Source organism: Drosophila montana, unplaced genomic scaffold, assembly GCF_035044405.1.
Source record: "Drosophila montana isolate Dmon_TW-CO22-7 unplaced genomic scaffold, ASM3504440v1 contig_3217_1, whole genome shotgun sequence".
In the NCBI taxonomy this organism is placed as follows: Eukaryota; Metazoa; Arthropoda; class Insecta; order Diptera; family Drosophilidae; genus Drosophila; species Drosophila montana.
Genome location: NW_026998097.1, coordinates 668157 through 681404, shown reverse-complemented (window position 1 = coordinate 681404; position 13248 = coordinate 668157). Strand labels below are relative to the sequence as shown.

The 13248-nt window shown below is 39.5% G+C and overlaps 2 protein-coding genes across 4 annotated transcripts in view; one reads left to right on the top strand and one right to left on the bottom strand.

Annotated features, from left to right (window-relative positions):
- The window catches only part of AstC-R1 (Allatostatin C receptor 1), a 179031-nt gene that overhangs the window by 123479 nt on the left and 42304 nt on the right, over positions 1-13248 (bottom strand). The window lies entirely within an intron of this gene.
- On the top strand, positions 9088-10674 carry skl (sickle). Its single transcript, XM_064689277.1, has one exon. It carries the CDS (start codon positions 9347-9349, stop codon positions 9707-9709), a length of 363 nt encoding a protein of 120 aa, XP_064545347.1. The 5' UTR covers positions 9088-9346; the 3' UTR covers positions 9710-10674.

Genomic DNA, 13248 nt, shown 5'->3' with positions numbered 1-13248 from the left:
TATTGAATGAAAATAGCACAAATACGCACATCACTCAAACAGCAAAAGAAAGACACGTATCTTGAGTTCATGAGAATCGCATAGAGAGGCAAAAAAGGTGTGAAGTAAATGGGATTCAGACTAACAAAATACTGTTCTGTAAAAAAAAAATCGTAAAGTTTTTAACTTTAGAAGGCTGATTCCCTTTAAAGAAATTAGGACTTCACTTAAAATAATTTTCATACGTTATTATTTTATCTATAAACTTTTGGTACAGCCTTCGCGTATGTCAAGTTTTGTATTTAACCTGGCTCTGTTGCGATGTCCTGCGGCGTTTAGTGCATATTGAAAATTACGCAATTAACTTAATTGGTAATAGTTTTTGTTGCCTCTGCTGTTGTTGTGGCAACAATCTTATTCACACTCTGCAGCTTAGGCAATGTATGGCCCGCGCAACCCTAGTGCGATCTCTCTTTAATTTAAGCAATTAATAAACTTTAAGTCAGGCATTATCTAACACAGTCACGTGACCGCACGAACCCAAAACAGATTTCCATGATGAATTTATGACTGACATTGATGGCAAAGCAGCCGAAGCCCAACACTTCAAAACAGCAGCAGCCGTTAGCAAGTGGGCCTGGGCAAGGATTCGCCTTACTCTGCTCCCTCAATGTGTTGTGGTTGTTGCGCTTTTTTCACGCCCGCGCCAGGGCAGACAAAAAAGCGAGTGTTAACCCTTTCTCGCTCGATCTGCACTCAAAAGGATTACGTTCTAGTCGTGTGTCTGATGATGATTAAACTGCAGGCATTCACAATTTTAGAATAATTTTATAATTTATGCAAGTCGGTCGAAATTCGATGCGCCTGCATGTTGGAAATTGCTTCAAACAATTCTGACAGCGCCGCATCAAATTGAAGACGACGGGTGGGAAACAAGCTGAGTTAAAGAGTACGCCTATAGGACCGAATGAAGAAGTGTGTAGAATTTATTTCCTGCGTGTGACTTTCTAATATATATTACTGTTAAGGTATCATTACAAGGACTTATCCATCACAATCAATATGGATATTTACTATCCCACGCCTTTGTTCAAATGCTGCCATTCAAAGCCACAGCTCACATTACCAAAAACTGTCACAGCTCACCGAAATCAAAACAAAAATCAACTGGCCAGCGGCTGATAGGAACGCCTACAAATAACAAACATAAGAGCGGAGCAGACAATTAATAACAAATTAACATGATGGTCACACGCCGGAAATGAAAGGACTCGAACCCGAACGGGGCCAAGCCGCAACATAATAAATGTATTTGTACAAAAATTAAGCGAAAAATGCTTCGCATTGTGTCAAGTTGGGCTCAAATATTTACACTCGCTGTTGTAAAGCGCATTTCTCAAGCAGCACCCCCGCAACAGCACTTCCCCGCAACCGGCGAACAAACAAAACAAACGTGGAATCGAGAAATATTTTGGGTAAGTTTATACGGCAAGTGAAAACAAAAGCGCGTCCAGCTCCATGCCGAGAACCTGGCCTCAGTCACGTGCTTCAATGCACGTGTCCCTTTTAATGACCAACGAATTGTGTTGTGTTCCACAGAAAGAAGCAGAGAGGGTGAGGAGCAAAAAAAAGAGAGAAAATCAAAAAGTAACGCGGCTCTTGCCTTTGTGCCAGGTTCTCGTATATTGAAATCCAATTCAATGAAATTGTTGCCACGCTCGAGTTCCATTAGACAAAACCAATCACAACAACATGAAAGGTGGGACGTGTGGTCGGCTGTTAGTGGGGGGTTGGTTTGGGTTGGCCACCACTCAATTGTTGGTCAGTTGAAAATATTTCGACAATTTGCATGACCGCCCCACACAAAGGAATATGTCAGCCATCAATTGAACTCTTTTCTTTTATTTAAACCTCCTTGCCGGCGCCCATTTTAATTGAGGGCTCTGCCGGCGTGTGGCCAACAACAACAACAATAACAACAGCAACAATGACAGCAAACAACAAACAACCGACAACCAACAACAAACGCCTGACAATTGACAGACATTTACAGCCGAGAGCTCCGATTCCTGGGACTGGCCAGGCATTGAATTTCATGAGCATTTCCATTGAAAGCCAATGAATTGCACGCTTTTCATGGGTCCAATACAGCCCATGGTCGCCCATGGTCAGCCAGTCAATCAGTCAATCTCTCAGTCAGTCAACTGAATTGTAATTAATATTATATTTATAAAGATGAATTGATAAGTAATTCCACAAAACCGACTATGTTAAATGTAACGTTAACTCATTCAGTTATGTGGCTTTCACAGTTAACAGAGTTATGTTAATTATGGTGTTGTCATGTTAGTCAACTGAAGAGTACTTGTAAGTATGGGTTTTTTTGGCTTACTTTTTAATGTAATAAACTATCAGATAAAGAAAAACGGACTATGTAAACATTAAAATTGTATATGATTCATTCTGTTATAATGCCAATTTTAACAGCAATATAAACTTATCTCCTTATATTTTAGATATAACCATGTCTTGAATAACTCGTTAGCTCTACTTTGACTTAGATAAAGAAAAACGGACTACGTTAAAATTAAAGTTAATTTATTTCGTTCTTTTATTGGGCTCTCACTGTTAACAGCACATAAGGTTATCTTAGATATAGAGTCATGTCTTGAATAACATGTTAGCTCTACTTTGACTTCCGCTTTATTGGAGGCGCAATATGTTCGACAGATTTGCCAACTCCATTCACACACTCTGGCGCACTTGGCGAGTCCATAAACAATTCATTTATTATCCTAACACGCTGTGGCTTAAGCCCAAGGAGTAAGCACCGTGATCTAATGCTTCATGCTTGATTTAGTGGCAGCGGCTGCAAATCATCGCCAAGCCAGAAAGGGATAAAGGCCATGCATATGAAATATGAATATGAATATGCGACTACTAACACAGGAAAATGTGAGTGCTCACATGCATATGTGTTTTCACGTATGTGGCACGCCAGACAACGTGTAGGCATGTGCGATAAATTATCATGTGTTTTTTTTTTCGAAGAATATGTCGTCTCTGTCTAGCGGGCAATTGCTCATAATTGGTAGTCAAATATGTACGCCCTCAGCCACTCTAGTACTCGCACGCACAGACACATGTGGGGGATGCAGTCTGCAGTCAGCTAAGGTTGATTTGATATATTGGATGGATTTGGCGTAGACAATTTTATGAGCACTGAATTTATTTGATGTTTGGCATCAGGTTATTCTTATTTTTGTTCCGATTGCTAAGCGCTGTGCCAATAAATTTCAATCACTCAATGCCGAAATCCTTCAGAATTTATGTGGCATATTAAAAAACGTTTTATAAAAACTCTTAGAAATTGGCGCGTTTCATATTAAAAATTAAACGAGCAGAGATAAATGAGAAAAATACTTTTTACAATGTTCAATAAAAAGATACAAATAAACTAAAATATTTTTCAATCGTAAAAAAAAAATGGGAAACGTTTTTGCCAAAGCCAATATTCGCAATCGTGCAATGTGGCCAACCCTCGTTGGAAGAAAAATTAAAAAGTAAAATTGCAAATAAAATGACGATAAAAAATAATTTTAATGTCGCCTTTTTACTTTGAATAGGCAGGCAATGGAAAAAAAAGCAATTTGTTGCAGCAAACAACGACGATTAAATGCTCTAACAAGCTTAGAGGCAGTATTTTATTAAATTCTAAGAAGATTAAATATACAAACGTTTCATTATTTACATTTATTTCGCAATAGACTTAAAAACTTGTTTTAACACAAGAAACTGTGACATTCGTATTACAGAATTAGTTATGCTCTATAAAAGAGAGTATCTATTCACTTAGATTGGAAACGGCTCATAAGATAAATGGCAAGAAGTAAATGCTGGCATGCATATAAAAAGTGTTTCTGTTATATAATTTAAATTAAATGCAGAGCTGACAATAAAAATACACACGATGACTGGCAACAATTCAAAAAGTGGCTCTGGTCTGGTCATAAAACATTTAATATGAAATTTTTGAACTCTATGGCTGAGAACAGAGAGAACAAGCCCCAAATCGGCACTTAGACATGGCAGCACCAAACCCTGAAAACAAGTAAACAAACAACCCCCAAAATGCATTTTATCATTTAAGTAACAAGTAGCAAAACATTTTAAAGTATCTTTCGAACCAACAATCCGACTAAGTCCCGTTGTTAAGGTCCACTCAAAGGAACCTTTCAAAAAAGTAAGCGAAAAGTCTTAACATGGCCAAGTGCCACTTTTGTCGCCTTTTATGCTTATTTGACCACCATTGAAATGCCACACATACATCCACTCCTGCCCTGACCATGCTAACAGCCCTCTATTCATGCGAACGTCGGGTCATTCATTCAAATTTGGCTGCCTTTTGTATTGGCCGTCAGCTCCCCCAACGCAGCTCAAGTTTTACACTCACTAATCGCGTACTTTCTTGAAACTTGCTGTCCCTTTTTTATGGTCTGGTATTCCCAGAGCTGCCCACATAAATTTCAACTCGACTCACATGTGATCGGACACAGTTTTCCCACAGTTGCTGGATGTGGGTTGTGTGCGGTTGCTTGCAAATCAAAAGGATGTTATTGCTGGCCGGCTTGATCCTTGGGCGCTGGCTTTTGTATAATTTCCATTTAATAGCTAAACCAACACCTCATCCAAGCCAAGATGTACCAAGTAAATACCAGAGCGAAACCAAAACGGCCAAGCACTAAGAACTGACGAAGATGAATACGCAAGTTTTCGACACATTACTGGGGGGGAGATAGTGAGAAAGGATGATGTAAGGGGCGATTTGCATAAGAGCCAAGGAGCAACAGCTAAAAGTGTCCTGGCCCCGGGGGCAGCACTAACGCCAGCATCAGTCAGATAAAGAGCAAGGCTTGTAGCTTGACTTGCTGACAGGCTGCTCGTCCTGCTGCTGGCCAGAATCCTTGACCTAACGAACCATAAATTATATGCTTTTGATGTTTTGTTGCTGTTGGGCACAAAAATGTTTATTTAGTTTAGTTTGGGCACGCCAAAAAGTGGCAGGACATGTAAATTACGAGCCAGGAAACGGACATTGTAAAGTTTATCGCTCAAATTCGATTATAATGAAACCCCAAAGACAACAAAAGACAACTTGATGATGTATGCTAACGCCGACTTCGATGGCCTGTCTGGGACCAAGAACAAGAACAAGCAAAAGCACAAGAAAACAATAGCGAACATCACACGAAAACCTATGGGATTAAGGATATGATTGAACTGCCGCCAGGACGACAACTGGCTGCCAGAATTAATTGCTACTGCCTGCATTGGCTGTAGTGTGAGAGCGAAGAAAAGGCAACAATTTGCATAAATTACGACGCAACCCAAAAACATATCGTCTAGGCCATAAATTTCAGACCAGACACCGGACTTAAGTCATCAAGTTTAGCAAAACAAAAAATTACACAAGAAAAATCCGAAAAATAGTCCTAAAAAGAAGGTTGACCAACTGTGACCAGTAAAAAATACACTAAACAATATACAAATCCAGAATGCCAACTGGGTAACTCAATTGGCCAAACTGACAGGCGGCTTTAAAATATATTACTCAAGCCACAAACTTTTTTAGCGAAGCATCATCAGCTTTCCAATTCGCATGAATTATGTGGCAAATGCTTCGTTATTAATTAGACTCATTTACCACTCGAATCAACTTGTTGTTGTTGCCATGAAGACACCTTAATTAAATGTCTGTCTATGGTTTAAGGTCTCTAGCCTTCTGTACTCTGGTGGATGTTTGTTCGTTAGTGGACGCAGTCGAACCGCAAAGTCAAGTTTTTTGGCCAACTTTGAAGGGTTGTAGTTGTTGTTTTGGCACAAAATTTGCATATGAGTTTTTACCCCGATACGTCTATGAAGATCCCTGGAGATTTGTCATTTTAATTTCCATAAATCAATTTGTTAATTAGTGGGCTCATTTTTGGTTTGGTTGCTGGGGACGATTAGCAATGCGCCACGTTCTTGGAGTTTGGGGCTAATCAGGATTTGTTGAAGAGAACACGAATTGCCAAGGTATTGCGACTAAGCTAAAAAATAATTAAAGTATATTCGCCGCCCTTCAATTCTGGCCGTAAGCGGAAAACCTGTAACAAAATACAAATAACAAAAACTATTTACAATAAAAGACTTTAAAGCTTAATAGTTTGCCAAGAGCCACTTTTAAGCCCTATCCAAAGCCAATCAGAGAATACTCAAGTGAAATATACTCTGTGCAGGTCATAAAAGCAAACAACAAATAAAATAAACGCTGCTGTGAAAATAATCAAAGCTTTAATCCTATTTATTTGGTATCGAAGATACGTTACTTCAATTTATTTTGATAACCATTATAAAAAAGTGCATAAACGTAAATAACTAAAAATAAATATTTTATATATATGTGTATGTGTATGTGTATCTACTACAATAGCAGGGCAAGGGCTTTAAAATGCTTTCAGCTTTGCCTTAAAGCTTCTCGCCACTTGAGCCACTTTTATGAGCGCAGCCAGGCGCACCGAAGCCGAAGCCGAAGCCAAACCCAAACCCCAATCCCAATCCAAAACCAACTGCAACGCAAACTCAACCCAAAATGGTAGCCATTTAATGTCACTTGGGCGCGCAGCCATCAAGCATATTACGACGGCGAAGCGCTGCTGTTGTTGTCTGTCGATGAGTCGGTCTGTGTGTGTGTCTTGTTTCACTGTTGTTGAAAAATAACAACAATTTACACAACAAATGCAACCGAGCAGCAGCAGCCACATGTGAAGTGTGCCGTTGACTTTGACTTGAGGAGTGAACCTGGCAACCAGCAAAGTGCATTCATTTTACATCGTAGCAACAATTGTTGCCAGCTGTAAATAAACATGGCTTTAGCAAGTGCCACGCCCACATGTGTTGCTACCATCCGATATTTGAAAAGCAGGAGGAGCAACAACAGCAGCAGCAGCAGCTACAGCGAAATGATAATAAGGTATATAATTTAATATCAATCTGACAGCCAGAAGGCAACAAAGTGCGCCAGGCGACGACGACGATGTCGACGCTGCTTTTTATGCTACACTTTTTTCTTTTCCATATGTACACTATAAAACATGAGAGTATGCTCAAGTGGCATATTCGTTAGATGATTGTGGGTGAAACAGGTAGACAATAAAGAAATACATATAACTTTATGTTAAATCTAGCTTTGAGAGTGCTTAACGTTATTTTGCTTACAATTCCCAAACAGTTTAAACGTCAGCTTACAATTCTCGCTATGCTTAAACTGTTTGAGAATTATAAGAAAAGAAAATTCAGTTATTTAAGCCTTAACACTAAGCTTCCCGCAGCGTGTTTTTTTCTTCATCTTGTTTCTAATTTATTTCTAATTTATGAAATTTAATTGAAGTGTATTTCGAGTACGACCAATTTAACTAAATGTTTGCCTGCACTTGTATTCCTCTTGCAACCCCCCCACCATCCACATGCCCGGGCGCACTTCACTTTTATGCATTGTCTGTATGTCTGACGTTCTATCGAGGTACTCAAATGGTATATTCTTTCCTTCGGTGTGTTTTTCCTTTTTATTTTCATTTTTTTGTTAACTAAATAAATGCAGTTTGTTTGCCTGCACTTGTTGTTTGTGTTGAGCCAAGCAGAACATTTCCATTTGAATGTTCTTTTAAGCGAAAACAATTTCTTCTTTGTTTTGCTTTTGAGCATTTCTGCATTCCTTTTCGCCAGCTATTTGTTCGCTCCCGATTGCCCATGCCCGGGACCTCAGGTAAGTGATACCAGATGCCAAAGACAATGGGACTTCACCTGAAATCTGTTTGTAGGGTTCAGCAAATTAGATCATGGGTTTTGATTTGGATTTTGAGGTTGGCGCTAGCTCATCATATGATGTCATTATCAGGACCTGCCCAGCTGGCTGCCCTTTGTTGACCCTTTACCCGCCATCTACCCAGAGTCATTTTCTTTTGTTGTACCTTTAGCGTTTTTAAGCCATTTCGCCGCATTTTATTTTACATTTTTATGCGGCAACTATAAAAAAAAGTTTTTACATTTTTTACGGCACTTATTTTCTTTTGGCCAAGAAAAGAAAAGAAAAGAAAAGAAAATTCACCAAACGACACCGAGTGCATTATGTGTGGTCTTACGGCGAGAAGTTGATTATGTTGATTTGTGGAATTGATTTGGTTAGGGTGTGGTGTATACTAGCGTGGAGATTGTGAACAAGCTGAAGCAGAAGAAGCGAACACTCCTTTTTAACATAAAATATTCGTGGCATGTGGCGTGGAAATGCTGCCTGATTGTTTTGCGGTTGTAAAAATATGTAAAATATTTAAAATTGAATGAGCTGCTGAAAGTGCAAGAAATAGGGGAAGCAGGAGTCTTCAGGAGTCAAGCTATAGAATAAAAACATTGGTATTTAACCTGATTTTATATTAAAATATTATTGCAAACTTATAAAGCATCCTGCCGAACGAATTCATAGCCGAAATAAGTATGGACTCCCTTTTTAGAAAACATAAGTATGCCAAGCACAAAAAACTATAGACGACTTTTCTTACACACATCAAGACCAACGAAGAACAAGAAAAGCATGTGTGAAAAATTCCTGCAAGCATTGAGCACCTAAGCGCAGACCTCACATAGTTCTCGCATAGTCGATCCAGAAGACAAAGCCCAGGAATTTGGTCAAGGACACCAAAAAATCAAAGGAAACTCGAGGAGTAGCAGAAGCAAAAGCAAATTCGAACAAAGTCAAAACATAGCTCGAATATTCGAATATCGAATGAGCAACTACCCCTCGCAAGTCGCACCAGACTGGGGAACAGTTCGAAGTACGTAAGAGGCAACGTAATGCATAACGTATAACGTTAACGTAACATGCCACAAGTGTGAACCAGAGCACGTGATGCAGTCGACTAGTCAAACAGGAGCTGACATTACAGCACACTGAGAAGCCAGAGGAGAGAGCGCAACCAGAGAGGGAGAGAGCGTGAAAGAGAGAGAAAGTGTCCTTACGGAAGTGCACGTGAGAATTGAGCACAGTCTCTCTCTTTCTCTCTCACTCTGTTTGTGTGCTGTTTTGGGGGGTGGGCGCCTGGTATTGGGTTAGGGCTGCGGTGGTGGGTTGTCGTCCCTTGGTCGGCTTGTTGCTGCCGCTGTCACGAATGTCAGCAGCATTTCCCGGGTATAAATACGCTTGCCATGCCGCCGTGCGAGTCAGTCGAACGATAGCTCGCCCCGAGTGCGTTACAGCAATCAGAGCACACGCACAGGATCAAATTGAGAAGTGCCAGAAAGTAGAGCCAAGTGAAATTTGACGTAATCCATTGCCATGGCCATTCCCTTCTACGAAGATGAGGCTGTCGCGACAGCATCAGCGGCGGCAGCGACTACCTTAGAGTCCAGCCAAATTACCGACGGCGATCAAGTGGATGGTCCTGCCTATGCCAGCGATGGAGGCTTCGATCACGTGGACTACGAGGCGCCATCGGGAGCAACAAGTAACAGTCAAGCGACATCCACCGAAACTGAGACGCCACCTAGCACGGAGGAGCAGTTGCTGGCCTGGAAAATGCTCGCTCTGGCCATGTGTAAAGTGCTCAAGCAATTCTATCTGCAGCACAAGAAACAACAACAGGCGGGCAAGTCCACCAAACTGACAGCCACCGTGCAGATTCAGCCGCAAGCGCAGTAAAACTAAACTGACGAAAACAACCGACAACAAATCGACAACAACAACTACAAATTCAAGGCCCCAACACGAGGCTGATGGCTCCTAAGCGCAACTTGTGATTACTTTTCGTTGGTGAGAACTAGCGCTCCCTAAACTAACTAGGGAGAGAGAAATGGAGAGAAATTTATGTGAACGATTTGCAAAAATCGCAAAAAATAAGAACAGTAAAAACAAAAAACAATTTGATAATTTTGAGTAACGTTTCAATTCTGGACAAGTTAATCTGAGTTTTGCCGTCGCTGAGGAGAAAATTCTAGTGAAGGCTGATTAAAATGTTTGGATAAGCGCAAATGTGATAAATAATTTTGCTAAAAATATTATAAGTGCTCATTTTGGTAAAGTTATTTAAGCAGCTAAATTAACACAAATTAATATTGATAAATATTTTCCTACTTTAGTTTAGTTTAATTAAGTTTTTTCAAGATGGTCAGCTCAGTGCAAGCAGCAGCTAGTTTTCATACAGATACGAACCTAAATTTAAGTCCAATTTTCTACTAATACTAGAACTAATAATTATGTATTTAGATTAGTTTAAGTTCATAATACCAACTTTTACAAAAACTCTCTTGGTGTCTATTTACAAGTACGACGACGAAACAAATCGCATCGATTTCACTTTTAGGTAGTTGGCTTCTTACCTTAGCAAATAGTTATGAAAATATTATAAAAAATATATTTATAAATACATATATATTTTTGTATAATTATTTTGCTGTTAAATGTAAGTTGGTGTTCATGTATGTATGTGTGTGTCAATTTCAGTTCTAGGTCCATTATCATAAGCAATATTCCTAAGACTACGATTATTTCGAACAATGAACCAAAAACATTTTCGTGTCACGAGCATGAACATAGTACAAGAAAACAATAGAAATCTTTACAGAACAAACAGCCAAATGGTTGAAAATAACCTAAAGTAATTTAATTTTAAGCATAAAATAATTATATATAAATATGCAAAATAAAACTTAAATTAATTAAAACGAAATTACAACTTGTATTTTATTCGAGGGGAAAACAAGCTAGTCAAACATTTATGACGATATTATCGTATTGGTTGAGATCGAGTCACGAATCATGTTAAGATTGCGTGATAAATGTATCCTTTATGCCGGCAGTACTCAAATGAATTCATGGTTCCTTAACTCTGTCATCAATGCTAATAACTCGCACAGTAATTCATATGCCATTGACAATGGTCTGCCACCTCCAGTGCGGTATTCAAATTGCATAGACCCATAAGCATAAGTAGATGGCATAGATCAAAGCCGGCCGCCAGACAATGGCCACTTCTATGGCATACCCCGCTCCAACCTCACTCAAATCGCACAATCGATGCGGAAAAATGTCGCGTGGCGGCTGATAAAAGGCCCTCGGGCAGGACGAGCGAGGAAAAATAAAATAATAATATAAAGTCCCGCTTCTGTGAACTACTTTGTGTGCAATGCAAATACAAGAGTGCCGGAGAGAAGCTAAGCCGATTTTTTAATTTCGTAAAACCCAACAGATTTTAAACTCCATCAATCAATAGCATCAATAATAATATCAATCATAGCAGGCAAAAAACAAATAGCATTTGCTAAATCAACTGCCCCGAAGATGATTTTAAAAAATTTGATATTTTTACGCAGATAAGCAATGGGGATTATGGCTTCGAAGAGGCCTGTCCGAAAGGAAAAAAATCAAAAACGAAGCCAAGAAATGCGCATTAGAGGCCGTTAACTGTCTGAATTCAATCAAATGTTCCCCCGAGATTTTGCACTTGTGTTTGCATTTGCACACACATGATACCAGAGCTCATATGCTACGATGATGATGATGATAATAATGATGATGATGGGTGGCAACCCTTTTTCCATGCGGCGGGTGAAAGTGGTGAAAGCAGGGACCAGGCCTTAAGTGCATGCGTGTGTGCACTGTGTGTGCCCAGCTGGGGGTAAAGTGACCCATAAATAAACAGTTTAGATTTTTTACATGACCAACTTTTTCTATTTTTTTTTAAACATATTCTACCTTTAACATTACATAGGGTGTTTTATCCTAGGCTCGAGTGTCAATAGTAATCACATGTTGTTTCTATAAGAACAAGTATCTCATCGCCGAGCATTATGCTGCTTTTATGCCAATTCATATTTTTACTTAGCTTGTGCAAATATTTGTATTTATACCATCATCTAGTTTAACTAGATTGAGCCTATGTCTATAATTCGAGCATCAAAGTCTCAAAAATGCGAACATAATTGAAAGTAGACCAACTAGCAAAGGCAAATCGATTGCTGGGGAGGGAGAAAACATATTTACAGATGCCGGCATTCGCAATACTTGAGTGAAGCTTTGACGCAACAACATTATTAAAAATAAATTAGAGTACCTTTTCTATAAGTATTATATATAATACTGCAAACAAAACGAAGTGAAGTGGTTTCATGCTGCCTGCTACGTGCTCAAGTGCATTTCATTTCGTCCTGCGGTCATCATTAGTGTGCTTTATTAAGTGGAAGCAATTTTTACTGTTGCCTGCACTTTGGGGCGATACTTTAAGCTCGCGATAGCTAAGCAATTCAACTTTTCCAGGACCCTATGAAACACAACCACAGCCGCAGCTGCTAAAGCTCAAGTGCAGTTAAATTAGCTCAAGGTCGTGCCTCAGTTTCAACTGTTGCATATGTTGCAACTGCAACTCTGAGCACGTTTCCAATGCAGCAGAACCTGATTTAGGGTCGAGCAACAAGACAAATCCTTTGTTTGTTTCCACTTTAAACAGAGAAGGGCCACATATTTGGGTCAAGGTGAAGTTGCAGTCGTGCTGCTCCTCGGATTAGGATTGTTCTTAAGAGCTGCGTGTATGCACTTTGAGCCATCTCAATGTATGTCAAATGTCTATTTTGACGTTTCTAGCTAAATGAAGTTTGTTTGCGTGTGTTGTACAAAACGCTTAAACTGAACCCTTTGCCTTTCGAGTATACATACGCATTGCATTGCATCTGGCTGCAAGCTTTTAAAAATATTGTTTTTAAAACGTTTTTACCGAATGAATCTATCGCTATGTCATCTCTGATTCGTTTTAACAATATTGTGGAGCTTGAAATAATGGCAGGAGTTCAATAAGTATATGAAAAAATAAATATACTGGGAGATGACAATTAAATTTAACAAGCAAATGCGGCCAGAGGCAAACAAAATCTTCGCACTCGCAGTTAGAGCCCGGGGACATGGTAAAGCTGCTATTGTTGCAACTTGCAACGTCCTCATCAGTACAATTAATAGAAATGCAACTGCGGCAGATCAAAGAGACGCCCACGTGGGCAGACAAAAGCGCGGAAAAAACAAAAGACGGCGACAGTCAAAAGGCAACAGCAAGTTGGCAGGGCCGTGTCAAAGGTAATGACAGAAGCCAAACAATTGAAAAGTTGTAACAAACGAGAGTCAGGCAACAAAAAAAAAACAAAGCGACTTCGTTAGCGCAAACAATTGTCAAAGCAACAGAGAAAAAGCACATG

Bases quoted from the DNA above. Each gene is read 5' to 3' on its own strand.
- skl (XM_064689277.1), top strand. From the start codon at position 9,347: ATGGCCATTCCCTTCTACGAAGATGAGGCTGTCGCGACAGCATCAGCG.